The sequence below is a fragment of the Lepidothrix coronata genome, unplaced genomic scaffold (assembly GCF_001604755.1).
Source record: "Lepidothrix coronata isolate B3197 unplaced genomic scaffold, Lepidothrix_coronata-1.0 Scaffold210, whole genome shotgun sequence".
Classification (NCBI taxonomy): Eukaryota; Metazoa; Chordata; class Aves; order Passeriformes; family Pipridae; genus Lepidothrix; species Lepidothrix coronata.
In genome coordinates this window covers 816,124-843,068 of record NW_016690390.1, presented here as the reverse complement: position 1 = coordinate 843,068, position 26,945 = coordinate 816,124, and the positions used below count along the sequence as shown (strand labels likewise).

Genomic DNA, 26,945 nt, shown 5'->3' with positions numbered 1-26,945 from the left:
TCTGCCCTGGCTTCTAAAGCACCCAGTCATCCCTGGATAGCCCTGAGGCACCAGTGATGGGCTTCATCCTACCCCCAGCCCTCTTCCCTGCAAAGCAGATGGGTACCAGCCCTGCTAGGAAAAGCCAAGACAGCCAGCAGGATCCAGCCCCACTTCCATTAATTTCTGTTGAATAATTAAACCCCATGAAGTTAATACTTTCTGCTTAAAAAACACCAATTCCAGTGTTTGTAATTACTGTTTTATTGAAGCATTAAAAATTAAAGGGCATCCTGAGGTTGCAGTTAGCATGAGAGCTGAGTTCGGCCCCAGCAAGGGGAAACTGAGCTCTTGGGCACCAGCCCAGCACTTGGGGGGGCACAGCCCTTTAATCTACAGAAGGAACTACCCTCCAAACCTTTGGGTCCTGGCCACAAGCCCTGCCCAGATCAGCCTGGCTCCTGAGACCCAGGAGACCCCTGAGAGCCCCCAGACCATCACCCATGTTACTGCCAACACCACCCCACCCCTCCCCACAGGGCACAGGGGTGGGGATATCAACTCACTGAGGAGCCTCAGGGCCCCCAACAGTCCCTCCTCCTGCAGCCAAGCTCCAGGACATCCCAGGACACTCCCCCCCTGCAGCAGCACAGCCCAAATCTAACCTCTGACAACCCTTTGTAGGCTTCAACTGCTCCCACCCTCCCTGCTCCATGGGCTCTGGCTCACCAGAGACCAGGTTGACCCCAGGCTACTGTGTCCAGACTGCTGGGAATAGGGAACAAGGGCGGAAAATGCTTTTAGGACCACAGCTGTGAGGAACCCTCATCGTCTCTCCCAGGTCTCAGGTGCTCCCATCCCTTTGCCATCAACTGATCCCACCACAGGTGGAGGTGGTCAGTGTTGGAATTCACAGCCAGAGCATTCTCTGGCCCAGCAGACCATGTCTGAGGTGGGAGGATGTCCTACTTTGGGGCAGCTCTTCCTTCCCTGGAGCAAGGGGACACAGCCAGTGTCACATCTGACCTGGCTTCGGCAGCTCTGGCAGCTTCAGAGCAGAAAATAATGACTGGAAATGCCAGTGAGTGGTTTTGTGCTCATAAAATAGGCATGTGGGTGGTTGGAGAATTACCAGCTCGTTCGAGGTGCTCATCACCTGCACATGGAGGATCCCTCTGCCAGCTGCTGGTGGGGAGATGCTGCTGAATGTGGGGGAAAGGTGTGGAGGGGACACAGAGCTGCTGCTTCTGTGCTGTGGGTGTTGGGCAGGTGACCCTCAGACCCTACCAGCCATATATGCCAGTCAGGCCCATGCCAAAGGTGGAAGGGCCAGAAGCATCCTGGGGTGTTTAAAACTGCTGTGAGGCACAGTGAACATGGCCCATGGGAAGGGTGACAAAAGCCACCTCAGTCCCCACCGAGGACACCTCCCTCCTGCAAAGGAGAGGCTCAGCCCAGAGGTGATGAGGCCTCTCCTGTTTTCCCAAAGTTGTGATTTAGGAAGCAAAACAAACACAAAACCCAAACAGAAGATGCTTTACTGGGTGGGGAGGAAGAACTGATCAGTGCTGTTCACATCACCTCACTGCTGCCAAGCCAAGAGCATCCCCCATCCCTCCTGCTGCTCCTGCTGGCCCCTCATCCCACTCCTGCTTTTCCCTGTCTGCCTCTGTATAACTTCTCTTGGGAAATGTGTCTCGTGCTGCAATTCCACCCTCAGCTGCTTTAGTGTTCGTGTTTCTGCTCAATTCACAGCCCTGAGTGTTGGCAGGTTGTGTGGCCGAGAGCCAGAAACATCCATCAGCTCTTCCCCCACCTGCCCACACTACTCCAGCTTGGGCTGCTCGGTTTGGGGATGTGTTACTCCAGTTTGGCCCCTGATAGCCCATTTGGGGGATGCAGTGGGGCTCAACCCTGCTCTGGAACATCCAACTGTCCCAGCCATCCCATGCCACATGGATCACCAACCCCACAACCCGGGTACCAGCCTGGTGGGATGCCCCCATAGACTCCCAAACTGGTTTCTATGGCAGCCAGTTTCCAACTCTCTCATCAGTCTCCATGGCAATAAGTCTTCTCCCTCCCCATCCGGGGTGGTGGGGTGCTGCTCAGGGGTTCCACAGCAGCTCCCCCCTGTTTGAGGGCATCCCCCCAGTCCCCAGCAGCTTGCCCAGTTTCCCCAATCAGTTCTGCCAAACAAACCAGTACAACCAGTGCAGCTCGCTCCCCCTGCACAGACAGCACCCGTGGGTGAGCAGCCAGATGAGGCACCAGCTCTCTGCAAACTCAACCAGAATCCCACTTTCTTCCCTCTGCCCCCCCTCACCCCAGCCCTGCCGGTTTCCCACTGCTGTACTGGGGCTGCCTGGCAGGTACTTGGCGCTCTCCCAAACCGAGGGTTGTAAAACCACCCCCCTGGTAGCAGAGGGAGACAAGCTTTCTAAAAAAAAATGACGCAGGGCAGATGCAGATTAATTTTAATTTACCGTCCTGCTGACGGTTCTGAGCTCGTCACCGATACGGGACTAAAAATACCACCGGGGGCCTGGGGTTTTTTATTTCTCGTGTTCGACAACACTGACAACAAAAACACCCAACGGAAATAGCAGCCACACAGCCCATGGGGCCCCTGGTGGGAGGTGGAGAAGCGGGAGGTGGGCAGGTGTGAAGGCACCGGCTGTGCCGGGGCGGCCGGAGGAGGAGGATGCCAACAGCATCGCCCTCCCTCTGCAGCAGAACAGGCTTTTTTATCTTCTTTCATGGAAGATAACCCCGGGATCTGCAGAGCACAACTTCTCTGTGGCCTTGGATAATGCTGAGCCAAATGTAAGAAGCATAATCCCGTATTTTCTGCGCTGCTAAATATTGGCAGTAGTGATTTTGCCAGGGAGTTTGTCCTCTCTGGGGTGTTTAATAGAGCTTTGCCCGACTGCTTTGATGCATCCTGGACACTGGGAATCCAGTATTCCCTCTCGGGCCATGCTGGGAGCCAGCTCTTGGGGCGAAGCCTGTCCAAGAGTTCATCTTTCAGCCCCCTGGCCAGTAGGGCAGGAAAGGACCCACAGCCAAACTGGCACTGGCAGCACCTTTCCCAGTGCCTGGGGGAGGGGTGTGTGTGTCACAGCTTCTGGGCATGATTCTCATCCCATGGCTCCAGAAGCAAATTCCCCAAGGTAACAGCCCTGATGGAAGCTTCCAGGAGCAGAAGAGGGGTGCAGGAAAGAGGTGTTGGGGTTTTGCTGGGTGGGCTTAAGGGAGCAGGAGAGGAAGCAGGGACAATTTGGAGCCAGGGCTGGACAGAGTCCTGAGCTGCCACCGGAACCCATGGGGTTCAGAGCCCAGTGGCACCAGTAGGACAACAAATGTGATCAAGAGTGGAGCAGGAGGAAAGGACTGCTCCATATTCCTGCTGACACCAACCTGTCACGGGAGGACGCTGCTCAGTTCATGTGCTCAGGAAAAGAAGAACAAGCAGATGTTTTCAGTCAGGCTCTTTTTAGCATAAAACAGCAGTGGAGAAGTCCATGAAATTCCCCTGCAGTTTAGTTTTCTGGTAGGAGACCCCTCAAACAAGAGCACAAGCAACCGAATTCACAGTGTTCTTGGAAAAGTGGTGATGATGCAGCCCAGGCACAGGGGTCACTGGGTCACACAGTGGTGTCCCCTCACCTGTCCCCCATCCTGGGGAGCAGCATGCTGGGGGACCAGACCCACTCCAATCCCCCCCAGGCTGTGTCTGGGTGGCAGCTCCAGTGTCAGGGACACGTCACTCCACGTCCTCCCCTTCTATAACACAGTTAAGACAGATAGTGCAGTTATGGCTTGGAGGGAAAGATGATTAACCATTATAATCCCAATTACAGCTTCTAATTGGGATTAATTTGTTGAGTTAATTAAGTGTGGAAATCCGTTGCCTCCCACATTTCTTTTATGAACTTCTTGCTCCCAAGCCCAGTTCCTGCCTGGCCACACCTGGGCACAGCTGGAAGGGCAGAGGACTTTCACTGCTGTGTGATGACACACAGATTGCAGTGGCACTGCCAGTGTCAGTGCCAGCCAGCTGGGCTCCACTTCAGCACCCAGTCACCACTCCTGGTTTGACCCAGATGCAGAGATGGCAAAGAGTGGGGACAGGAACCAAGGGGGCTTAGACCTCACGGCCAAACCTGAATGAGTCTTTGCAAGAGGGACAGAAATGTTGCAAGAGCCTGGGGGCAGCCAAAGAACATCTTCCTTACAGCTGCACTGGAGCTGATGCACCAAGGGGCTGGTGATGGAGAGAAGCTGTGGCTGCCCCATCCCTGGAAACATTCAAGGCCAGGTTGGACAGGGCTTGGAGCAACCTGGTCTAGTGGAAGGTGTCCCTGCCCATGACTAGATTAGCTTTAAGGATCCCTTCCAACCCAAACCATTCCATGATTCTCTGATTCACATTTGCCTCAGCACTGCCTGGCCAGGCTCGCTGTGTTCCCCTGAGCCACATGTATGGATCATACATACCCCTGCTCCCACTGCTGCACAGCCAGGCAGCTGGCAGAGCTGCTGGCACTTCCTATTATTTTTCTCAACACTCTCCTGAAAATTAATTAATTCAATTAATTGATTAAATAAACACTCCTCCACGCTCGGCGGCGCTGAGCCAGCTGTGCACAGTGTCAGGCTGCAAGAACATCACCCATTCCCAGGCTGACTTTCCAGGTCCTGGTCTCAGTGACAGGAAATTGGGGGACTTTGGGAAGGAATTGGGGCTGGTGAGTGAGGGGTTGCAATGCAACCTTCAGCAAAAAGCTGCAGACAAACCTCTGAAGTGGCTGCATTTCCATGCAGGTTGCGAAGCCTTCCTTGTTTCTTAGTGATGCTGTGAGATGCTTTGAATCCTTAGATGAAAGGAACTAAATTAGGACAGATCATTATTTCCTGTTTTCTGGTTTATATTTAGAGGAAAAGCTGATACCTCTGGCAGCTCATTCTAACACTGAAATCAAACCTCTGTCCTGCTTCTAACTGGTCTTTCTACAGGGATCCGAGTTCCAGAGGGTGAGAAGTGGTAGGAGCCCTCTGAGAGATGGTGAGGAGGTGGGCTGAACACCCCACCAGCCCCTTTCCTCCAGTATTCCATAGCCAGCACCCAGGTGTTGGGAATGGGCACTTTATTCATCTATTTTTGCCCTCCTGAGGTCCTTTGCAAGTGGCACCTGTGCCAAGGGGTCCTGGGTAGAGGCCAAGCCCCACAGAGGCACCTAATCCCCCCAGAACACTGTGCCCTCTCCCCATCCTCCCAAGCTTTAATTTCTCCCCCCTTTCCAGAAGACCTGGATGCTGAGGGCTGGGTCCTGGTTCAGCTTCCACAATCCCTGGCCTGGGGGATGTCCCATCCTGTCCCCCCGCCCCAGGCACTGGTGGGAGAAGCTGCACCCTCAGCAGTTCTGCTCGGGTTTGTGGATGGCTCCTTGGTATTTCCCTGCCTGCCCCAGGAATAATATTGAATGGGCCTTATCTCTCCCGAGAAAATATCGATCCGGAGTTTTAATGGTTTTCCACTAACGAGCCACAATGAGTGTCACTGGGCACCACTGATAAAAAAGGGAATGCTCAGCCCCACAGCTCTGAAAGGCAGTTTCACCCCCAATCCAAGTGTCTGCTATCAGACAAAACAAACAAACAACAACAACAAAACAAAAGAAGTGAAAAGAAAAAGAAAGAAAAAAGGCAAAAGATTTCACTGCTCTTTTCACTCAATAAGTCTGAGGACAGGTTTTTCAATTCTGGCTTCGCCAAAGGGAGGAAGAGATGAGGGAAAGGGACAGGAGATTAAATGCATTAGTTTATTTTGGGAAGTCTTTCTAAAGGGGGAAAAAATAATATTAAAAAAAAAAAAAAAAGGAAAGAAGTGTGACACCAGGGAGACAGGACTCAATTAAAGCAAGACCTTGAAATACATGAGCCAGCAGTCCCGACCACGGGTCCATCAGACTTTCCTGTCAGGCAGCAGGCTTTGGCTCCGGGAGGCTGTGTGGCAGCTAGATCCATCACCTGGGGAAATAACCGCCGGTGCTTACATCTTCAGCAGCTCCTTGATCTACCGATAAACCCGTTAGGGGAAATAAATGGGTTTCTCCTGCCTGGACTGTCCACACCGGGGATGCGATTCGCCATTTCACCCGGCTGCTGATAAGCAGAGGATCAGGAGGGAAAAGCCACTTTAACGATTTCCTAATAAAGCCCCAGATAAGAGCCGAGCAGCGCTATTACCTCCCCCGGCTGTGATTTACAGCCCAGATCGCTGCTCCGGGCTGACTCCACAGGGGGAGGATGCCGGTGCAGGGAGAGGTGCTCAACTGGTAGCAGGATGCTGCGAGGGGACACCCGCCCTCCCACCAGACCCCCTTGCTCCACTGGCAAGGGAAGGTTTTGATGCCATCAACATTAAAAAAAAAAACCCCAACCAACTCCAGAAAGAAAGTTCTGAGTGGAATTACTAAGAAGAGCGAGGCTCAGAAACAAAAATTGCCCCTGGCTCCATTTCTAGGTAAGGAAAATGGATTTCCAGAACAATATCATTCTTTTGACACGCTTGTCCTGGTTTCACAGCTGCCAGAAAACAGGTTAGGAAAAAAACCCCTGCAAATCTTTAGAAGGCTTTGCTGCCTGGATGCCACCAGAGATGCAGGTTCAACCCACACCCCAAGGAGACCCCAGGGGCTCCCCACACACTGGCTGTTCAACAAACTGTCCCATCCACCAGCACTGGAGGGTGCAGCTGACAGCCCCTCATTTGATTTTTAATTGTTTGGGTTTATTTGTAGCTTTGACACTGCTTCCCTCTTTTTCGTACCCTCCCAGCTGGGGATTTATTCCTTGCAATTAGCTGTGGGAATTAGAATTGCTTTCAAATGGCAGTTACTCTGCTTCCCCTTAAGTTTCTTTCATGCTCCTACTTAATAAATTGTGAATTTAATGTTTGTATCCTCAGGTCTCCCAAATGGAAATGTGTCCTGGCCACAGAGACCAGGGCAAGTGCTGGAGACCTGCTTGGGCAAGAGCTTGGGAAGGCAGTGGGATGCTCCAGTGATTGCTCAGGCACAGCCAGGGCCAGAAACAGGCAGAGAAAAGTATTTCCAGGTGACAAAGTCCCTTCTCTTTTACAACAATAATTACCCAATAATGCCCCACAGCCCTGACACACCCATGTAACATTTTGGTGGCAATTCTGGACCCAAAACTGATGTTATCACCCAGCACTGGCATTCCCAAAACAGCCCAGCCTCCACGTTGTCCCTACATGGGATTTTACAGACCAAGGCATCCCCCTGCTCCCAGCTGGGGCTCCACGTGGGATGAAGCAGGAGGGGCTGCTCCCAGCACCCACACTCCAATCCCTGTGACATCCAGAATCCACGAGCCATCACTGACAGACCAACAGGAGAGGCTTTTCCCCAGGAGAAGGTGCCCAGGACTGGGTGCCCACTGATGGGGCAGAGACATGACACGCAATCCCAAAGCTTTACTGAGCCCCATCACCCAAATTTACAGGCTGACTTGAGATCCAACAAGGTTCCAGACAGACCATTATTTCCCATGGCAGCGGCGAAGGTGAACCAGCCGCCTTTTATTTCAGCTTGGAGAAAAATGCTCCTGCCACGGGATAATTGGGACTCTCTGCGGTGGGAGGCAGTGCTGGGCTGCCAAAAGGTGAAGGCTATTTTAAAGGCAGCTGAGCAGAAACGGTGGAAAAATCTGCCAGGGGAGCTCATGTGTAACAGGCACTGCCTCCAGAGGCACCCCAAGCCTCTTGGTCTTTAAAACTTGCTCAGATCCCCTATAAAACCAGGTTTTATTGGTCTTTACAACCCTGGGAGGCGAATTGCTGGTGGCTCCTGCTGGCAAAGCCCCCCAGGCCGGCTCCTGCCCACCCAGCACTCGCAGCAGGCGGGGTGGGTGCTGCAGGACTCTGTGCCAGGGGATGCTTTGAGGCTGAGATGAAAGGTGCCTAGAAAGGTGCTGTTGCTCAGCTCTGCTAAGAGAGGTTTGCGCTGCTTTTATTTAGACACACGCTGGCTGCAAGACACAGAAATTACTTAATCAATCCTTCCCCCTGGCTGGCGTCACAGGCAGGATGGAGGCTGCCCACGCAGTTTGGAGCTGAGGATGATAAACTGCTCTGGGATAATGGCAGTGTCTCCACCTCCTGCCTCACCCAGCACAGGATTTGGGCCAGGCTTGCAGGCTCAGATGTTGGGGTGCCCAGAGGACATGAGCACTTTGTGGTGTCACCCTTCCTGGGGACAGAGCAGGGAGATGGTGAGGGGAATGGGGCTCTGCCTGATGCTGTAGCACAGCTGAGGGAATGGGATTTTCTCCCCAAACCTGCCATGGAAAGGACATGCTAGAGGTGCCAGGGCTGCCTGGCCCTGCTCCAGTGAGCAGTGGGGTCACAGGGGAAGACCTTGTGCACTCATCTGTGCCACTGCTCTCCATCAGCCACCACGAGCCATGGGGGACAAGCCTGCCAGGGCCTGGGACCCTGCAGTGACAGTGCCAGGACATGATGCCACCCCACCAGCCTCCCTCCCCAGCTGGGCCAGGAGCTCTCTCATGCAGGGAAGGGCTGGGAGGGAGTTTCCAGCCCATAACTTTTGTGCCACATGTTTTACAGGATGCAAAAGTCTCACCATGGAACACTTCCACACAACAGGAGGGCTGAGCACCAACCTTAACAGCAACACCCTGCTCTGTTGAGCAACCCTACAAAAACAAACCAGGTCACCCCAGCCAGCGCCAACCCAGGCAGGGGATGTGCTGGGAGGGGAAACGTTGGCAGCAGGGAAAACTCCCCCAAAGTGAGATGAATGGCAGTAAGGAAAGCTGAAGAAGTGAAGACAACTCATGGAAGATGATCACTTGGAGTTTCCTGTGGTGGCAACATCTGGAGCACACAGCCCTGATGTTGCTTTTGCAGCTGCTGAGCTGCTCCCTCTCCCCTTGGTTGCTGCCCACTGGTAATTCCTTTTGGCTGCTGCAGCACATCCTCCTCCCTGCCTGCTCATTCAAACCCCGAGCAGCCCCTATGCCCCCTCCACCACCTCCAGTCATCCCTGGAGGGATGTACAGCTCTGTGCATGGGTGAAGAACAGCCTGAGGGGTTGGGGGACTCACTTTAGGCACCTCTGCCCTGCTGGGAACACCACCCCAGGAATCAGCATCCTTCCCAGGAGCCCATCCCACCCCTCACTCCCCAGGGAAAGCCTGGGAGCCACCCAGTCCCTCCTGGTTCCTCCTGAGGGCACCATGTCCATCCAACCCAGTTGCTCTCCTCGGGCTTTGTCCTTCCCCAGCTCCACATCCATGGCAGGCACCAGCAGCCCCCCTGTGCCCCCCCAACACAGCTCTGCCCAAGAACTCCCACAGAAGGGCTGGGTGTTGCTTCCCCTTTAATTTACCACTTGTCAGGGGGAGGGTTAAAAAAAAAATCAATAAATAAAACAACTCAGGATGCTTGAAGAGGATGAAAACCCTGAAACTGCAGTCTGCTGGTGGCTTGTCCCATTGCCAGAGGGAAGGGAAGGGTGTCCCCAGCCCCTCTCTCTCTCCCTACCACTCCATCCCAGCGCCACCAGGTCCAGGTGGGTTCGGATGCGGTCGGACGATGCTCCTCGGGAAGAAAAATGAAACCAAAGTTCAGGACATGGTCATTCACAGTTGGCTGGTGGATGAAACAACCCCCAGAGTCAGAGAGCCCCGGGAGGGACCTGTCCCACCTCCTCGTCCGCTGCAGAGCTTTGAGAAAAAGCCACTCGGTGCACGTCGCGCGTCACAAACGCGGTGGGGACACCCCCCATCACAAGCAGTCCCTGCACAGAGCCACTTGTCCTTGCTGGAAGTCACGGCAGGGGCAGAGGCGCCGGTACTTGGTGTTGTAGCCGGCGCAGCTGAAGAGCAGAGGCTCCTTCTGGAGGTAGCACTCGTGGACGTTCTCGGCCACCGCGGGGTACAGGTGGTTCATCTCGTACTCGGTGCTGTCGCAGGTGATGCTGAGCCTGGGAGCGAGGACAAAGGAGGGTCAGTTCAGTGAGGAGCCTGCCTGGGGGTTCACTGAAGGGGTTTTGTCCTTCCCAGGGAAGTTCCTTGGTGAAGTGTGGGGGCAGATCTTTGCTGATCTATGCTTGGCACCCCTTGGCTAAACTGAGTGCTTGTCACCAGCCCAACACACCACACAGGAAGGGAATGAACCTTGCAGCTCAACCCTGCAGCCCAGACATCACCCCAACCCTTGCGTGGGCAATGGGTGGCTCAGGATCACCCATAAAAACCCACAGAAATCTTAGGAGTTGGACTCACTGATCTTTGTGGGTCCCCTCCAACTCAGGATATTCTACAATTCTTTTATAGCCCCTCGCTGACCAGCAGGTCAGTCCACTCTCCATGGACACCTCCTACAGCAGCTAACATTCCCTGGAATGGACATGAGCTCAGTGGATGCCCACATGTGCCCTGCTAGCTGGGATTAGCCAGAAAACTGGGCTGGGCATCAGCAAATGCCCTGAGGAGCAGCAAAAATGCCCAGTGCAGACCTCAACATCCCCCCCCTCCCAGATGCAGATGGAGCAGCAGCGCTGGCATCGCCCTCCCACCAACCCCTCTCAACTGATCAGTCCCTGAGCCAGCTCATTTTAAGTTCTGGAGGAGGACAAGGAGGGGAGAGAGTGAAACCCAAGCCCCAGCTCTAATTTATCATATCAAACTGTCAGTGGGACGCGCAGTGCCTGCCTGACCAGTGTGACAGCACCGGCAAGGCTCGCATTTTAATTGCCCACAGAGCAGCACGGAGCCCGGTGGCAGATTTATACTCTATTAAAACTTTACCGCTGTGTGTTCAAAATGCAGTTTTACAGAGAGACGCATTAAAAATGAGAGAAAGGCACAGAGCACGGCAGAGAGCACAGAGGAGGGGGAGAGGAACAGGGTGGGAGAGAGGCGGAACCGTGCCTGGAAAGGCTGTCATTGCATGAAGCTGGACAGGCAATTCCCTGCCTGCACTGCCTTGGGCACGAAGGCACCTCACTGGGATTTCATTAGGGGGCACATGAGGAAAATGGGTGGTGGGGACGGAGGGAGCAAAGGGAACATTGTCTGGCTGTTGGCCCCTTCCCCAAATTCACTGAGAAGGTCACAACTCACTGGAGAAACACCTCCTCCTTGTTGAGGAACCTGAAGAAGGTGGGCTCGCAGACCAGCCCGTGCCGCCGGCACGTCTCGGTGCACGTGTGCCGGGTCTCTGACACCCACACCTGCAGGGAGCCCACGGGGGGCCAGGCCTGGGGGTCCCAGCTGGCCCTGGGCGACCACACCAGGTGAGTGGCGTTGGGGGACAGCACCAGCGGGCTCGGAGGGCTTTGCATAGCAGGACTCTTGGTCTTGGGAGGCAGAGGAGGAGACGACGTGGTGCAGAAATCCTAGTGGGAGAGAAGACAACGGGTCAGCGAGCTGAGGGACAGGGAGGGATGTTAAGGAAGGGGAAGGGAGCCTGCTGGCAGGACAGGAGGACACTTGGGATGATGAGTTTGCTCATCAGGTTGAGGTCACCTGCGTGCATAGGTGGCATCTCCTGCTGTGGGGGATAAACACATTGGTCACCTCTTCTCCCAGTGCTGCCTTATTCTCTGCAGCAGAAAGGCCTTGACCTAGCCCTAGCACCCCCAGGGATCCTCCACCAGCCCCCAGCATCTTTGGTTCACAACAAACCTCCCCCAGCCCCATCTCCTGGGTGCTTTCTGCAATTAGGGCACTGGCTGCACAATGCCCATGGGAGGGCAGGGATGTTCCTCAGGGAGAAGAGGGAAGGTTGGCCAGGAGAACAGAGATGGTTCCCCAGCAAGGACAGGGATCCTTCCCCAACCTGGTGCTGAATGTAGGCGTGGATCCGCTCCAGCATCCCCTCGCAGGTGTACTCGTAAGGCAGGTAAGGGTCCACCTGTGAAGGGGAAGAGCAGAGCACAGGCAGCAAGCAGGGACAGCCTTGCCCTGCCCCTGAGCCCAGTGGCCCAGCATAGCAGTGCTCTGGGCATGGCCCTCCCACCCACTGAAGCCCACGGCTCATGTCTGTGCACCAAAGCAAGCAGGGAAGAATCCTAGGGCTGGAAAAACCTCACAAGCCACAAAGCGCTAGAGAAAGAGGGAGAAAGAGTACTTTGGGTTCAGCCTGTGTAGCGGTGAAAATGAAATCCCTCTGTTCCATTTTAGTCTCCCTTTCCTCCACTTTAGGTAAGTTACAAAATCATATCAAATCAAATCAGTTTCCATGCTACAGGTCACGTTGAACTTAAGTATGAACTGTTTCAGCCCAAGAAACGCTCAGCGCTGGGGGCAAGGGGGGAGGAATTTTAAAATACTGGGGAGTAGGCAGGACTGGTAAAGATGCCAAGTTAATCCAGAGCAACAGTGATCCCAGTGATGCCTCAGGTCTGGTTTAGCATCCTCTGTTCCTCTGACCTCAATATGGCTTGGCCTGCTCAGAGAGAAAAGCCCAGGCTTCACTGCCCTGGCACTCCAACCCACAAAAGTGGCCAGGGAAAAGCCCAGGGCTGGGACTGGCTGTGAACAATACCTGGAAAAACATCTCTCTTTTCCCACTGCCACACTGCTGAGGGTTTGCTGCCCAGCACCAGTGGCTGTGATGGGGTGGAAGCCACATCTCTGCCAGTCCCTGCTGGCACGGGCTGGGATGGGGCAGGGAGGCAGCAGCAGGCTGCACACTGGGATGGAGCAAACATTGATGCCCACGTGGATGTCGGTGCTGTCGCTGCACCTCCACGTTGATAAATGCTATTTACAGAGTCACCAGTGCTTAAACCACGGAGTATTTTCAGTGTGGGTTACGAAACACTGCTGGTCTTCGGGAGACTCTGCCCGCACGCACTTCCCGACATCTCCCTGTCCTGAGAGTCACCCTTGGATCCTGGCATGGCAAACACCCTTCTCCTCCCCCAAACGAGCATGTCCCTGGCACTGCAGTGGCACAGGCTCCAGGGGGAGCAGGCAGGAGCAGGCAGGAGCAGGCAGCCGTGCTCGCTGCCCTCAGCAGGGCTGGTGTCCATTGTCCCAAGGTCCAGAGTGATTTTCCCTATGGGAAGAGCATTTCCACAAGGGCTGTGCCACTGATGCCCCGCTTCCCTCTGGAACAAATTAATTTTTAAGAAACTTTCTGCCCTGGGAAGACGTATTTTGCCACGCTCCCTTATTTTTCCAGAGGTGTTACATGAGCCACAGGATGTTGGGGCATGGAAGGAGCTGGTCCTGTGACCCCCTTTCCTCTGCTATCTCTGCAAAAGGATTCAAGCAAAAGGATTATAAGCAAAACCACCCCAAAGATAATTAATCCAGAAAACACTGCTGCTTCTATTTTCTGAGCTCTGCACCTCCAAAATAGCTATTTCCTTTTGAAGTACCTGTCAAACCCAAGCTCAAAGGCTCAGTCTGCTGAGAACCCTCTAAGCATCTCCCTGCCATAAATATCCCACCTGAGATCTCAGCCATGCTGGAAATCACAGCTGCTCTGCCTAATTACAGATGTGCATGCTAATCAGAGCTGACACAGTGACAGGCACCAATCCTGCCTCTGAATTCCTGATGGGCTCTCAGTTAACTGGGGCAGAGTCCTCAAAAAAAAAAGAAACAACCAAAGCAGAACTGCCCATCTCAGTTGCACAGAACCAGGCTGGGGGCTCGATGCTGCCTGGCACCAATTTGGCAGAGACAAACCACCCCTTGCTCAGCATCACCAGTGCTCAGTCTCATCTCAGCACTGCCTTCATGGCTGCAATACCGGGGGGCTTTTCCCAGGACCCCGTTTTGCCAGGTGTAGAGTAGACAGAACTCCAAAAATCAGCCTAATTCCCCCAAAACTCCACTGTGGTACCCAGTGGGATGCAGAACATGACTGCAGGATGGAGGCAGAAAACCTCCTTGTGCCTGCAGAGGTGATGCTCCACGTGCAATCCCATCTGCCCACAGACTCCCATGGCCCTGTGGGGTACAAGGGCATCAGGAGCCTGTGGGCAGAGCCCTCTGCAGCCCCTGCTCCTCCAGCTTCTCTCCCCCTCAGGGGGTCCCCCAAAGCCTCTCCCTCCCCCCTACTCCCCTCTCCTGGTCTCGTTAGGATTCAGCTCGTGCAGGGCCGATAGAAAATGCCAATTTTGAGAAGATAATTGTTTAATTAAAATCTGACGGGCTTGGCCTCCTCTTGACAGCCACATCCTTATTGGCATTCCCTATGTTGCGAGCCCAGGATGTCCCCAGAGCCCTGGGAAGAGAGGGATTCTGAGGTGGAGACCACTGCCTGGCAGAACGATGCACAGGACGCCACGGGAGAGAGTGGAGGGGTTGGTGAAGATGGGCTTTGCCACCCTTTCCCCCAGGTGAGGAACACAGAGCCAGAACTTTCCAGCCCCAGCACTCTCCATCAGCCAAACAGGGAGTTACTGGTGTCCCATGGGGATACCACCACGAGAGCCCTGGTTTTCTAGTTCCCAGCAGGAAGAGAGCTGTAAGTCTCCCTCACTCAAAAGGAAAAGGGGGGAAAAAAATCCAAACGTCATCAGACAAATAAGTAGAAAAATAATGCAATTCTCTGCTGGCACGTAACAGCAGGCTGGAACATTTTAACCAGCTATTTTCACTGTGATGTTTAATGCACCGCTCTTTCAGGCATAGTCTGAAATGTATAATTTTCCATTATAGTCCTGTATGTTTGACTTTAATATAATGAAGCCTTCTCCCTTCACTACACCAGAATATTGGGTCTATTAAATTGCTTGTGCGAGGACTGTTTTTGACAATGGAAAAAGCTGAAGGTCCAGAAAATGGTGGTGCTTGCAAACCTCTCTCCTTCTCCAGCCTGTAGCCCCTGGATAATGGCCATGATCCATCACTGGGACAACCTCCCAGCACCACCCTTCCCAGGGGGACACAACTTGTCTCTTTGCCCCATGTCACTGTGCCAGGATTTGATCTCTGACATAGAGGGGTTTGGTGCTTCCACGGTTTCAATTTTCCTTATAAATAGGTCAAGGATGCAAGCCGCCAGGGAAACCCAGAACTGCTCCAAGTGGGATGAAAGGCAGAGGCACAGCTTGCCAAAAGCCTTCCCCAGCAGTTGCAGGGTGACCCTGAGCGGGTGCCACCTCCAAAAGGACAAGAGAGGGGCGCACAAGGGCTTTTCTGGGGGGAAAAAAACACATATTGCAAACCCAAGCCACGTCCAAGCCGTGATTCAGCTCCCTCTCCAGAAGGAAGAAGTTTTTTTCAGGCAAAACTAGGTTGGTGAAGGATTCCAGCTGCATCCCAACTGCTCTGTTTGCACAAACACACCATGGGAAGCTCTGTCAGCCTGGCAGGAGCTGGGGCAGGGCTGGAGCTGTGGGATGGCACATCCCTCCCCGAGCTGCAGCCCTGGGTGTCAGCAGTATAAAGTGGGGTGCTGTACAGCCCTGCCAGCAGTGACCTGGCTGCAGAGCCACAGGCAGCCTGGGGCAGCCTCAGGTAACACTAAAATATTGCTGAGCATCAGCACATCCCCCCTGAACCAAACCAGGAGCTTGCTGTCAGCTTGACTGTATCAGAATTACCGCCAGGTTCATGAAATCAGCTCCCAAAGTGGTTCCCAGCACTCAGCATCCTGGTTCCCAGTCCCTGGCACTCTGGTTCCCAGCACCCAGCACGACTGCCACCAGGAAAAGCTGATGGCAGAGCATCTCACAGCTTCCCACAACATCCCATACCCCCAAAAATGTTTTGCTGAGTTTTGGCCTGGAAGATGCAAAACCACAGCTGTGGGATAAGTGATTTTTCAGTCATGCAACAGCAAAAAAATACTAAATAAAATCAATTTCAGGTCAGTTTTCAGTTTCCAATGCTTCCACCCGTCAAGGAGGGGAAAAAATGTTGTGTTTCAGGTTCAATCTGTCTGAGTTGGTGAAGCAAAGGGAAATGCATCATTTTGGATACGAGCATTCCTTTCAATAAATTGGCAGGGTATTTCCAAACAAAGGCAGGCAGATGGGAAACAAAACCATAGTATTTCATTCCAGTAATTTTGAAATGAAATGTTTTGACAGAAAAAAAAAATAAATTGATGGTGGTTATTCTGAAACACAGACAAATTTGTTAGATATTCCAATAACAAAACCCCAGAGGAACAAAACCTTCCGGGGGGGGGGGAATAAGGAATCAGTAAAATAATTTCTCCAAGTTCCAGTACCTGGTTGGGAAAAACAACAACACTAAACTGTCCAGCCACCAGCTTTCTGCTGTTCCTCCTGCTAATGCCCTTGTTTTCAACTCCTGCTGTAACAAACAGTATTTTAAAAACAAGATACCCAGGGATTCCTGGAGCCAAAGCCCATAATAAGGCTTTTAAACCTGTAAGGTAGGTCAATTTTTAGGCTTAATTGCCTTGACAGCATCTCTAATAAAGCAGACCTTTCTATTTAAGAGACAAAAAGGAAGGGGGGGGGGCAAGAGGTTCCTGTAAGTTATTCACACTCACTCCCTGCTCTGCTTTGGGAGGATTTATACGATGCCTTTAAAAACCCCAGAGAGGTGAGTTGTGGGATTAACTTGGAGGGAAGGAATCACTCCCCTCCAGAGTGACTGTGTGTCACAGTGCAAGGGGGATGTCAGCAACTGGATTTATTAGTTTGAGGTAAATTTAGGACTTCAACCTTCAGCTGTTGATGGTAATTCCAGGATCTGGGATGCTTCGTGGGAAGGGACTGAGAGGTGGGGGTCCTTGGTCCAAGAGTGGGAATGAGGAAAAGAGCTGAGACAGGAGCTTGTCTTTAGGCTAAAGAGGGATGGGCATGGCATGTTCTGGCGAGGGCCTGGTGATGGACCCAGTGGGTCCCCACACCAGCTCTTCCCATCACATCACCAAATCCTTCCTAAAATCTTTTCTAGTTCCTTTATTTTTAACCAGACATTATCATTAAGCACCTAAATGACCTGGCGCACGTCCAGTCGACATCGCAGTGCAGCTGCTCAGGAGCCAGCCCAGCCCTTTTCCCCCCCAATCTCCTTAATTCTCCAATCATTCTTTAATTATTTTAATAGCATGGCAGCACCAGGCTTCGCTATTTCCTTTCTTCTTTTCTGGAAAGGCTGAAAACCTCCTTCCCTCTCCCCAGAACAGCTCTCGGCCGCCCGCCCACAGCGCTGCCTTTGCTTCAGGGCCGTCTCCAGCCCAGATGGTGGAGGGTCAAGCGCTGACAGCTGGCCCAGCAGCACAGCAGCAGGGATGTAATTATTTTTAATTTAATTCTAATCGAGATATACGGGGATGAACGCGCAAAACAACAACTGTTTTCCTAAGTTAGGTTTGTTCTGTCTTTGCAAATCCGCAGAGAAAACGAGCGCGAGGTGAAGAGCTGCGGCAACCGCCTGCGATGAGGTGAGAGACCCGGGCTGATGGCACGGCCACAGCAGCTGAATGTAGCCCCCAAACTGTCACAGACACCCACCTCTGCAGCCTCCAATGCAAGGAAAAGCTTGGGTGTCACCTCTCTGACCAGCATCGCCCCTGTCCCCCCCACAGCCCACCCAGCACTGTGAATCCTGAGCCCCCACAGCCCCACGCAGAGCCCTGGTTTCACAGCACATAATGTCCTCACGAGGGGAGGGCTCATCTCAGGCGAAGCAAATTGCAAGCAAAATGGCTATCAGCACTTTTCTCCCCTGCAGGAAAATTGACTTTAATAATTTGGACAACTTGAAAGGCTCCTGCCACAGGGCAGGAGGTAAATATTCATGAGGGAGCGTTTCCAGAGCGGGCGCAGCGGGAGTGCTGCCTTCCCCGAGGGTCCTCATGTCCCCCCCTTCCCTACATCCCTTCATCCTTCACAGAGGCAACTCATGAAGTTATTCCTACTGATTTGCTCCATCTGAACGCTAATGATCAACAGTGAAATGGGGGACTGGCAGGCACAGGGGTCTGCAGATCTCTGGATGCTTGCAGGGAGATGCTTTCTGGGTTTTTCTTTGAATCACACCAGATCCCAGCACCGCTGCACATCTCCAGCAATCTCAGCCTCCTGCTCCCAAACCTCATCTGCCTTATTTCAGCTTCCTCTTGTTCCAGCTCTGCCCAGAGGATCCCTCAAAGGCACAGCTCTGCCCCAGGGAATTGCTGACAATACTCAGTACCAAAGCAAAGTGGGAGCACGTGTCCCCTCGAGGCTGCAGGAGAGGAGGATTTCTGCCTTGCACGTGCAAATAATTCCAAAGGAGAAGCAAGGAAGGAAAAGCAATTAATGCCTGAGAGGGAGAGCCAGGCAGCAGCAACTGCTGCTGCTGTCCAAACCCAGCAGCAGGGAGATCACCCCAATACCTGCCCTGAGCCATACCTGTGTCCTCATGATGGTCTTGACAGCAGCTTCAAACTCCTCAGAGTTATTGTAGTCAACAGTCCACACATGTGGCTTCCCAATGAAGTCTTCAGCGTATGGGTGTTGGGAGGACACCTAAAACACAGCAGTGTCAGCAGGATTTTGCAATCCCTGCTGGAACAGCTGCTCTGTCCCATTCACAGCCGTGACGGCAGAGGAGCAGCAGGCTCAGGCATGGACACAACGAGTTTTAATTCCTTGTACACAGGGAGGTGCTGGAAAAAGGTTTCCTCTGAACCTAGCTGCCCCCTGTCCTCAGGCTGATGTGCTAAAATTCCCAACAACACTGAAATCCCTCCACAGCCCTGAATATCTCCATAATACAAGCACAATTTAAATTTGACCTGAGCCATTTGTGGGTCTGGATGGCAAAAACAGACCAAAGCAGGAAAGGTGTGTGAAGGCACCATGTCTCCCAGGTTTGCCAGCTCCAGAAACAAGGCAGAGAGAAAATCCATTGCCACTGAAGGCTGGGAAAGTCTGGCTCTGGGACAAAGCAGTGCTGGAAGCTGCATTGCCCTGATGCCACAGGCAGCCCTCACACTGGTACCCCACAGCCACCACCCAGGCGACTTTTGGGGATCTACCTCTTTTGTTTCAGCCCCACATGGCTGTGAGGAAGCCAGAGCCCTGATCTCCTCTGGGAAGGGAAGAAAGAGGTTGCTGATCAGAGGAGGCATTTTGGGGGCACCACGAAATATGGCAGAGGGGCCTGAACCCCTGGCAGCTGGAGGAGGAGAGCAGGGCATGCTCTGTGTTTTATTCTCCAGCTTGCTGTCCTTTCTCATTTCATTCCCAACAGATCGATCTCCTCCTTCCCCTCCAGCACACAAACACCCTGAGGCATTTCACAGCCCTCACCCCCGCCTGCCATCCCAGCTCCAGGCTGAAGCACAACCACAGCACCCACTGGGATGGGTGATAACACCAGCAGCTAATTCGGGGGTTCACAGGGCAGACATGGGGGGCCAGGACAGCCCAGTGCCCCCCACCCCATGATGGTGCTGCCAAGCAGGGCTGTGGCAGGGCTGAGCTGCCTGGTCCCCCAGCTCGCTCCCTGAGCACTGCACTGCTTTATCCACTTTATTAATAATAAAAGAGGCAATTTTCTCAAGCCTTTAACTTTTAAAGAGTTCCTGCTCTACTTAGATTGAATTCCCAGGGACGAGCAAGCCTGGGAGGGATTTCATACCCCTGCAAAAACATGGAGCTCTTGCTGTCCCTCCATGTGGACAAAGGGATGAACAAGGGAGCATCACCTTGATTTGGCAGCAGGGTGTGGGGGGTGTGTGGATCTGGGCTGGTGGGGAAGGAACTGGGGTTTGTGGTCTGCAGAAGGCTCCTGCACCACCTTCTCCTTGGAAACCCCAAACCCACAGCAGAGCCCCTTGCACCCAAGCGCTCTGGATGGAGATGATGTGACGACAGGAGAGGGGACCCAACCTGCAAGGTACCCACACGTGTGCGTGTGGAGGAAATCTCACCAAAAAAAACCAAAAAAAAAAAGAATCTCAGTTTAGCAACTGCTCTTCCCCAGGCCGGCTCCACCCATCCATCCCATCCCATCCACTCTCCCGCTGCCACACTTGCCTCTCTGGACGTCGGCTTCCCGCGGAAGAACTCGTGGTTGAGGGAGCTGTGCGGGGGGTTGAACCGGGCCTGCAGGAAAACGCAGCCGTTGGCGATGGCCTCCAGCGGGGCAGGACCCTCGTAGGGGAACCCAAAGCCAATGAAGAGCTGCAAGGGAGAAAAACCACGTGCTGGTGAGTGAACGTGGCCAGCCCCATAGGGAAGTCTCCCAAATAACCCACCAGCATCCCCCTCTGCTGCCCTGCTCCTGCACACCAAGCCTCTAAGGGAGTTCAACATCCCACAGCTCAGATGTGCTCAAAACTCCCCCTGCTCTATGTACACAGGCCATGGGGTGTCCAGGAGCTGCAAGTTCCCCCATGGTGGTCACAACCACCACACTGCCTCTGTATGGAGCAATATTCCTTTGCCAAAGCTGCTTGGGCTGGTGAACCAAGAATATTTCCCCCAGGCACCAGCTGAAGGCGACTGGGATGTGCCCGCACCCACACGTTCCCTCTGAGAATCCCGTTTATTTTTATCACAGCTATATGGTGGGGGAGAAAAAAAAAACCAACACCCCATTTAGCAATAAATGAATTAATGGGGAAACTTTGTGCTCCGCCTGCGGACAGTCTGCAAGGAGAAACTCATCAGACACATCTTGATCTGGAAGGATGTGTTCTGCTCAGTTCCTGGCTAATTATCCTGGCGGAGAGGCTCACAGCTAATTATCCCAGCTACAGGGCTGGAAGGCAGGTAATGAGGGGCAGGGTCCTGGGATGACTCTCCCCCACCTTGGCCTTCCTCAGCAGCTGCTGGAACTCGTGCTGTGGGAGCAGCCCGTGGTTCTTCACGAACGCCGGGACCTCGGGCGGCCGCTGTGTCTCGTAATAAACGGTGCCATGGATCTCCATGTACTTGTTGAGAATGGCCAGGAACTTCTCCTTGCCCTGGGGAGGAAGGCAGAGGTGTGAACTGCACCAGAAAAGGGGCCTGACCTATTCCACCGGAGTTGTGGGGGGATATTTAGCTCTCACACTGCTGTTCCAGAGCACCTGCGATGCTTCAGGTAAACCCACAGCAGTGCAAAATCCACACCCTCCCCTCTTCATTCCTTGTAAACACATGCTGCCCCCCCCCTAAGCTCCCAGAGAGCCAGGACGACTGCAGGATCCATCACCCCGACCATCGGCACCTCGAGCTCCTGCCTTCCCTGCCGCCTCCAAGGGCAACTTCCACTCTGGAGCTGCTGAATTAAAGACTTCAGCAGATTCAGAGGGAAGTTTGCAACGACCAGACCTTGCTAATAGCCTCTTATTCCCAGTAACAAGTCCCCAGGATTTTCTTGCTCAGGTTTAATCCTGTTTCACTACCTGGAAAATGAAGGGGGTCATCAATTCTCTTCTTTTGGAGGCTTTCCTGCTTTTGCTCTGCAAAGCAACCTTTCCTTTTAGCAATTTCTCTACTGCAGAACTTTTTCTGGTTGAAAAAAACCACAAAGGGACCAGCCTTTGGACACTGCATTTTCAGCTTGTTCCAGTGCTGCAATGGGCCCCGAAAGAGCAGAGACTGGGAGGGAATAAAGAGTTATAAATGGGGAATTGGGGAAAATTGGGTATGTTGCCTTAAATCCTCCCTGAACGCCGTATTTCTGCCCTCAGCCATGTATCCCTGGACTTCTCCAAGGCTAAAACCAAGCCTTTCTCACCTTATTAAAACTTCAGCTCCTATTGCAAGCCGGAGGCGAGAAGTTCAGAGGGGTAGGAAATGAGAAATATAGGAAAGGCAGGTTTAATGAAATGTTTCTAAATGTCAAAAACATCCTGCTCTGGAAGACAGCGTTTGGTCCAAGGCTGGTAAATGACTCCAGAAGATGGAGGTAGTCTTTGCCTTCCTAGACCACAAAATCACTCAAAATTGGGAAAAATCCCTCCATCCCTTTATTTTATTCCATGGGGCGGCACAAGATGTGAAGCAAAGCAAAGGCAGCCTGGCCTCAAGGAACAGCCACCAGCAAGGACCAGCCTCAGCCCCTTCACACAGTAATAAATGACTCCAAATATGCAGTTTTGTGGAAACTGATGTTGTTTGTGAATTCTGACTAAAAGGAGCAAATGCTTGTAGCACCCAGGGTGGAGGGAAATGTCCGTTCTGAGGTTTTAACTCTCTTTAGTGCCTTCCTAAATTAACCTAACTGAGCTCAAATGCGACTTCTGGATAGGAAAATGCGGGGGAATGGTAGAAAAATAAGATAAGATATTACAGTTTCCCTAAAATGAGATTTAGTGGGTTTCAGCAGGTCTTTTAGGGAGACAGCAAAGAGGAGACGGTGTGGCTGGATCCTGGCCCACCGCAGGCATCCCTGCTAATTAGCGGCTGCTGATCAGGAAAGATGGGGAAAGGGAGGAGATACAGCCCCCACTGCATCAACCCACATCAATCCTGGCAGCTCCAGAGGACCAAGCCCACATCAAGGCAAAGTCGACTCCGGCAAAACCTTTTCTCTCCCGAGAAGACGCGCAGAGGTAAAGCCCAGCAGCAGCTGGTGAGGTACAGTACCTGCAACTGCAGCAGCCCCGGGCAGTGCATGAAGGGGAAAAATAGAAATAAATCAAGAGACAGTGAGAATTAGCTCCTTTTTAAAGCCCTGGAAGGAAAAGAAGCTTGCTAGCTCTGGGTAAGACGGGGGGGAGCACACACAGCCCCTGTAGGAGATGCAGGGGGGGTGTTTTGGGGGTGCTGTGGGTGCTATCCCCATACAGTCACCCACCTTCTCCCCCAGGTGTTACAGGCACAGGCAGACGGAGGGAGCACAATCCCTTTTCATGGGGTACTTGAAAGCAGAGACAAACCATCCCCATCATAGCACAGCAATCATTGCAATTAATTAATGGCAATCATTGTAATTAATTACATAAATCATTGATTTGAAATCCTCAGCCTCAGCAGCCTGCTGGGAGAAGCATCACCCAGAGCAGAGAGCAGGGAATGGCATCTCACCAGCCTCTCCCTGTTTGCTCAGAGGCATTGGATGTGTCACATCACTCCTGTAGGAATGGAACAAGGATGGTCCTCTACAAACACACTGAGAAAAGCCAGAGGCTGCTGCTGTTGCTGCCTCCGAGCTGTGCCTGCAGCCACCCCTGCCTGCCTGGGCTCTCCCCACCATCCCAAGGACACCCACCTTCCAGATGCTGGCCTCCTTCCCGTACACCACTGCCATGCTGCTCACTTTGTTGGACTTGATGAGCTGCCTCTCTGTCTGGTTGAGCTCCTCTGACACGAAGCCCATGAAGGAGTTGTCGGGGGTGTGAGCTGTGGGCACCAAGGGGAGAAGACACGTGGCTGGACAGATGCTTTTTGGCACCTCCCGGGGTTGAGGATGCAGCCACACTGCAGCACAGGGACTGGGACGAGCCCGGCTCCAGACCCTTGCTGGAGCTTGGAGGAAAAATGGCATGAATTCCCATCCAAGCAGCTCATGAAATCCAGGCTTTAGAAGCCACTCAAGTGGTTCTTTACAAAGTGAGGCATTTTTAAGGCTGCCAAAGGGGCTTTATCCAGCCAGGAAAAAGCAACACTTGATTCATCCAGCAGCTGACGGGTCACTGGGCTCCTTTCAGACAAGCACATCTCCTGACTATGCCACAGGTAAATCTAGATCACTGAGCTGCCTCTCACCTTTGGCATCCCAGCTGAAATCAAACCAGGCTTTGCAACCAAAACCACCTCACACTTCCCTTCCCTGGAGCTGGAAGCTGCTGGCTGTGCCCTGACCGTGCTGGGCCAGCAACCCATCATGGTGGAAGGAGCCTGGTCTCTCTCCTCGAATCATTTCTGTAGCCCAAGAGGTGGCCAAGCAGACTTGGGAGCTCCTTGCAGACAGAAGGAAGCAGGAGCAGAGCCAGGGGGGACGGCACTGCTGGAGGAGGTCAGACCTGCCTCTGGGGTACCTGTGAGACCCCCAAACCACCCCGCGGTGCCCCTGTGCCCCACTCACGGAACATGGTCATGAACTGGGTGGGCTGGAGGTTCCAGTAGCCCCAGTTGGTGCGGTAGCCGCGCAGCGTCGCGTACTCCTCGTGGTTGTAGGCCGGCTCCGTCCCAAAGGTGTCGATGACCCGGACGCGGCACCTGGGAGAGCAAACAGGACCCCGGGACCTCACCCTGAGAGAGTCCCAACTTCCAGGGACACCTGGTGTCCCCAGGCAGCTCGTCCCTTGTCTGCACCCCGGAGCATCACGGAGAGCCCTCCCCAACCCACTGCTCCTTCCTGCGAGGAGCAATTTCGCCTGGCAGGACTCTCCACTCCCCAGCAGTTGTGAGAAAGATGAATCTCCTGAAGACTTATTAATGCTTTTCCCAATATCCTGGGAATGCTGAGGCAGGCACTACCAGCACAAGACTGAGGAGAGAAGGGGAACAACAAGCAAGGGAAGAGCAAAACAAGCTGAATGCGAGAGCAAATGCATTTATAATAAAAGCAATAACGCAGCTTGTCATTTTTCTCTCTAATAAAATTGTGTAGGATAGTGGAAGAGATGGGAAAAAACCATAATAAATAGCAGGACTATCAGCACTAAATTAAATCGCATATTTTCCTGGCTGGTGATGTACCAGGGGATGATGACATTTGTCTTGATGCTGAAGGAGCCATGGACAGGGCTCCTTACAAATCCACAAGGCTTACACTTCCCTCCGAGGTGTGCCCACCCCTGGCTGCAGGCACGGAACTGGAAGCACACACACCCCCCAGGCACATGCAGGAGCTGGTCTCTTCCCAGTTCAGTCTCTTTTAACGAGGTTTTATATTAAACACGTGAGGCTCCATCCAATGCCTCGTGCCACGGCAGCAGGGGACACAGCAAGGCACCAGCCAGGCAAAAATCAAAGGTAAAATCAAAGGGTCTGGCTCCTTGGATGGGGAGGGCTATCCCTCAAGGTCATTACCATTAGTCTTTGCTTGCTAATTAATGAAATGGAGAATAAGAGCAGGTAGAGGCTTTGCTTACCTGTATTTCTTAAAGGAGAGCCCCATGTGCTGCTTCATCTGTTGGAGTCCATGGTAGTCGGTGTAAATCAGGTCGAAAGGCAAAGGACTGGTCAAGGGGCAGTTTCCTCGTCCTGGAGGCACCCCTAAGTGACTGGGGAGAAGCAGGAGGGATCAGGGCCCAGCACCATGAAAGCCCTGAAACGCAAACACTCATTTCCCTGCCAGGCATTGAACAGGAGCCACCAACCAGCTCCCTCTTTGATGGAGGGGGATGCAGATGGTTCTCCTCTCCCCAGTTTTTATTTCCTGGGCCAAAGATCTGGGGAGTCCTGGTCCCTCCCCATCTTTGCACCTGCTCCAGCTGAGTTCCTTTTCCTCCCACATGGACTGTGAGGCTTCTGCACAGCAATCCCAGACAGGGCTCACCACCATCTCAGTCACCACACACACTCCCTTGGATGTCTCTTGTTGAAGACACCAGATTTCATTTGGTTTCATTGCAATCACATCAGTGACAGACTTGTAAAACCACATCTTTCCTCTCCTCTCTGCCTGTGAGGCTGCCACCTTAGCCTAAAATTCCCTAACAGTTCCTTACAACAGCCATACTCAGCCCCTCTTCCCTCCTCCAGTGGATGAAAACCCAGATAAACTTGACTGCAATCTCTTTATCAAGACCATCAGTTACCTCACTGCCAGGGTGAGATGTGATTAATCCAGCAAGATACAAGGCTAGTAAACCTGTGGTGTGTCTCCTTCCATTTTCAATTACCTCTCTGAACCGATGAGTCCCTCTCTCCAAAGCTGTTCCTCTAAGTCTACCACTGATGTCAGACTGGCAGCCCATCTGCTTGTCTGGACCACGTTTCCTCCTTCTCAGAAAAAAACCTGTGACACCCTCCAGCTTCAGCAGGTTTCTCAAAAATCCTAGTTACATGTACTTGTGATTTCCAAGTGCCAGTTTGTTCAGAAATACAAATGCTTCGCTCCTCAGTTTTAAAGCTCTATAATTTTTTTCCTCCTAAAGATAATAATTCCTCACCCTCCTAACCCCACAAACACCCAAAAAGCAACAGCAACACCCTCATGGAAAACCAAACTGCTGAGTTGGTCTGGTCCACCCAGGCTGTCTCACTCTCACCACGCAGTTGTCCCATTTCGTTCTCAGTCCTTCCAGCAGGGCTGAGGAATTCCTGTTTTATTTTGCAAGTCTGAGCTCAGACACTGTGAAATCTCACCCTTCACTCCTGCCTGCCAAGACGTCTGTCTTTGTTTTCTTCTGGGCTCTTCATTTACTCCTAGCACCTATTTGGAGATGGGAATTTATCCCAACCCTGCCTGTAAGTATTTTTACTTCTTTTAGGAATAAAAGTTCTGCCCAGGTCTTAAACTCCCAGGCTTTGAATCTTTCCCTCTTATGTGAGCTCTCTTACTGTTTCTTGTAATTTCTCTGCATCTTCCCTTCTGAACATGACAATCCTCTTTCCAGCCCTACCTGGGTTTTATTTGTTGCTCAGCTGAAGCTCAAACGGACCCACAGCCCAAGGGTCCATCCTCTGATGAGCACTTCCATAAAGTCCTCATCCCTTCCCTAGACCTTCAGCATTTAATCTATCAAGCCCATGGCTGCTTTCAGAGGAAATCAATGGCTCTTCCACCTGGGGAACAGCCAAGGCATACAGTTATCACAAGCATTTGCTCTCCAGTAATATCAGAAGGCATCATAGGGAGCCAGAAGTGGGTTGGCCAGAAGAGATACTAATGAAGGGCTCTTGGTCTGCTCCTGGCTGGATCTCCCTCTTCTTCTGAACCTGATCTAGTGGAAGATGCCCCTGTTCATTGCAGAGGATTGGACCAGAAGATCTTTAAAAAGTCCCTTCCAATTCAAACTATTCCATGATTCTACATGGCTTGCAAGCCCTTGTACGCTGAGCACCAAGATCCTTCTTCCAGCCCCATCCCAA

General features: G+C 52.7%; 1 protein-coding gene across 1 annotated transcript in view; it reads right to left on the bottom strand.

Moving 5' to 3' along the window:
• Nucleotides 1–9,393: 9,393 nt before the first annotated feature.
• Nucleotides 9,394–26,945, bottom strand: part of MGAT5B (mannosyl (alpha-1,6-)-glycoprotein beta-1,6-N-acetyl-glucosaminyltransferase, isozyme B) — a 35,795-nt gene continuing 18,243 nt past the window's right edge. The window contains exons 7-16 of the mRNA XM_017832979.1: nucleotides 25,001–25,132; nucleotides 23,989–24,122; nucleotides 23,173–23,303; nucleotides 22,548–22,553; nucleotides 20,783–20,938; nucleotides 20,007–20,153; nucleotides 18,375–18,491; nucleotides 11,876–11,950; nucleotides 11,158–11,432; nucleotides 9,394–10,016 (exon numbers count right to left, since the gene is read on the bottom strand). Of these exons, the coding sequence (XP_017688468.1) occupies nucleotides 9,818–10,016; nucleotides 11,158–11,432; nucleotides 11,876–11,950; nucleotides 18,375–18,491; nucleotides 20,007–20,153; nucleotides 20,783–20,938; nucleotides 22,548–22,553; nucleotides 23,173–23,303; nucleotides 23,989–24,122; nucleotides 25,001–25,132 (1,372 nt within the window). The 3' untranslated portion in view covers nucleotides 9,394–9,817. The remainder of the gene's footprint in view (nucleotides 10,017–11,157; nucleotides 11,433–11,875; nucleotides 11,951–18,374; nucleotides 18,492–20,006; nucleotides 20,154–20,782; nucleotides 20,939–22,547; nucleotides 22,554–23,172; nucleotides 23,304–23,988; nucleotides 24,123–25,000; nucleotides 25,133–26,945) is intronic.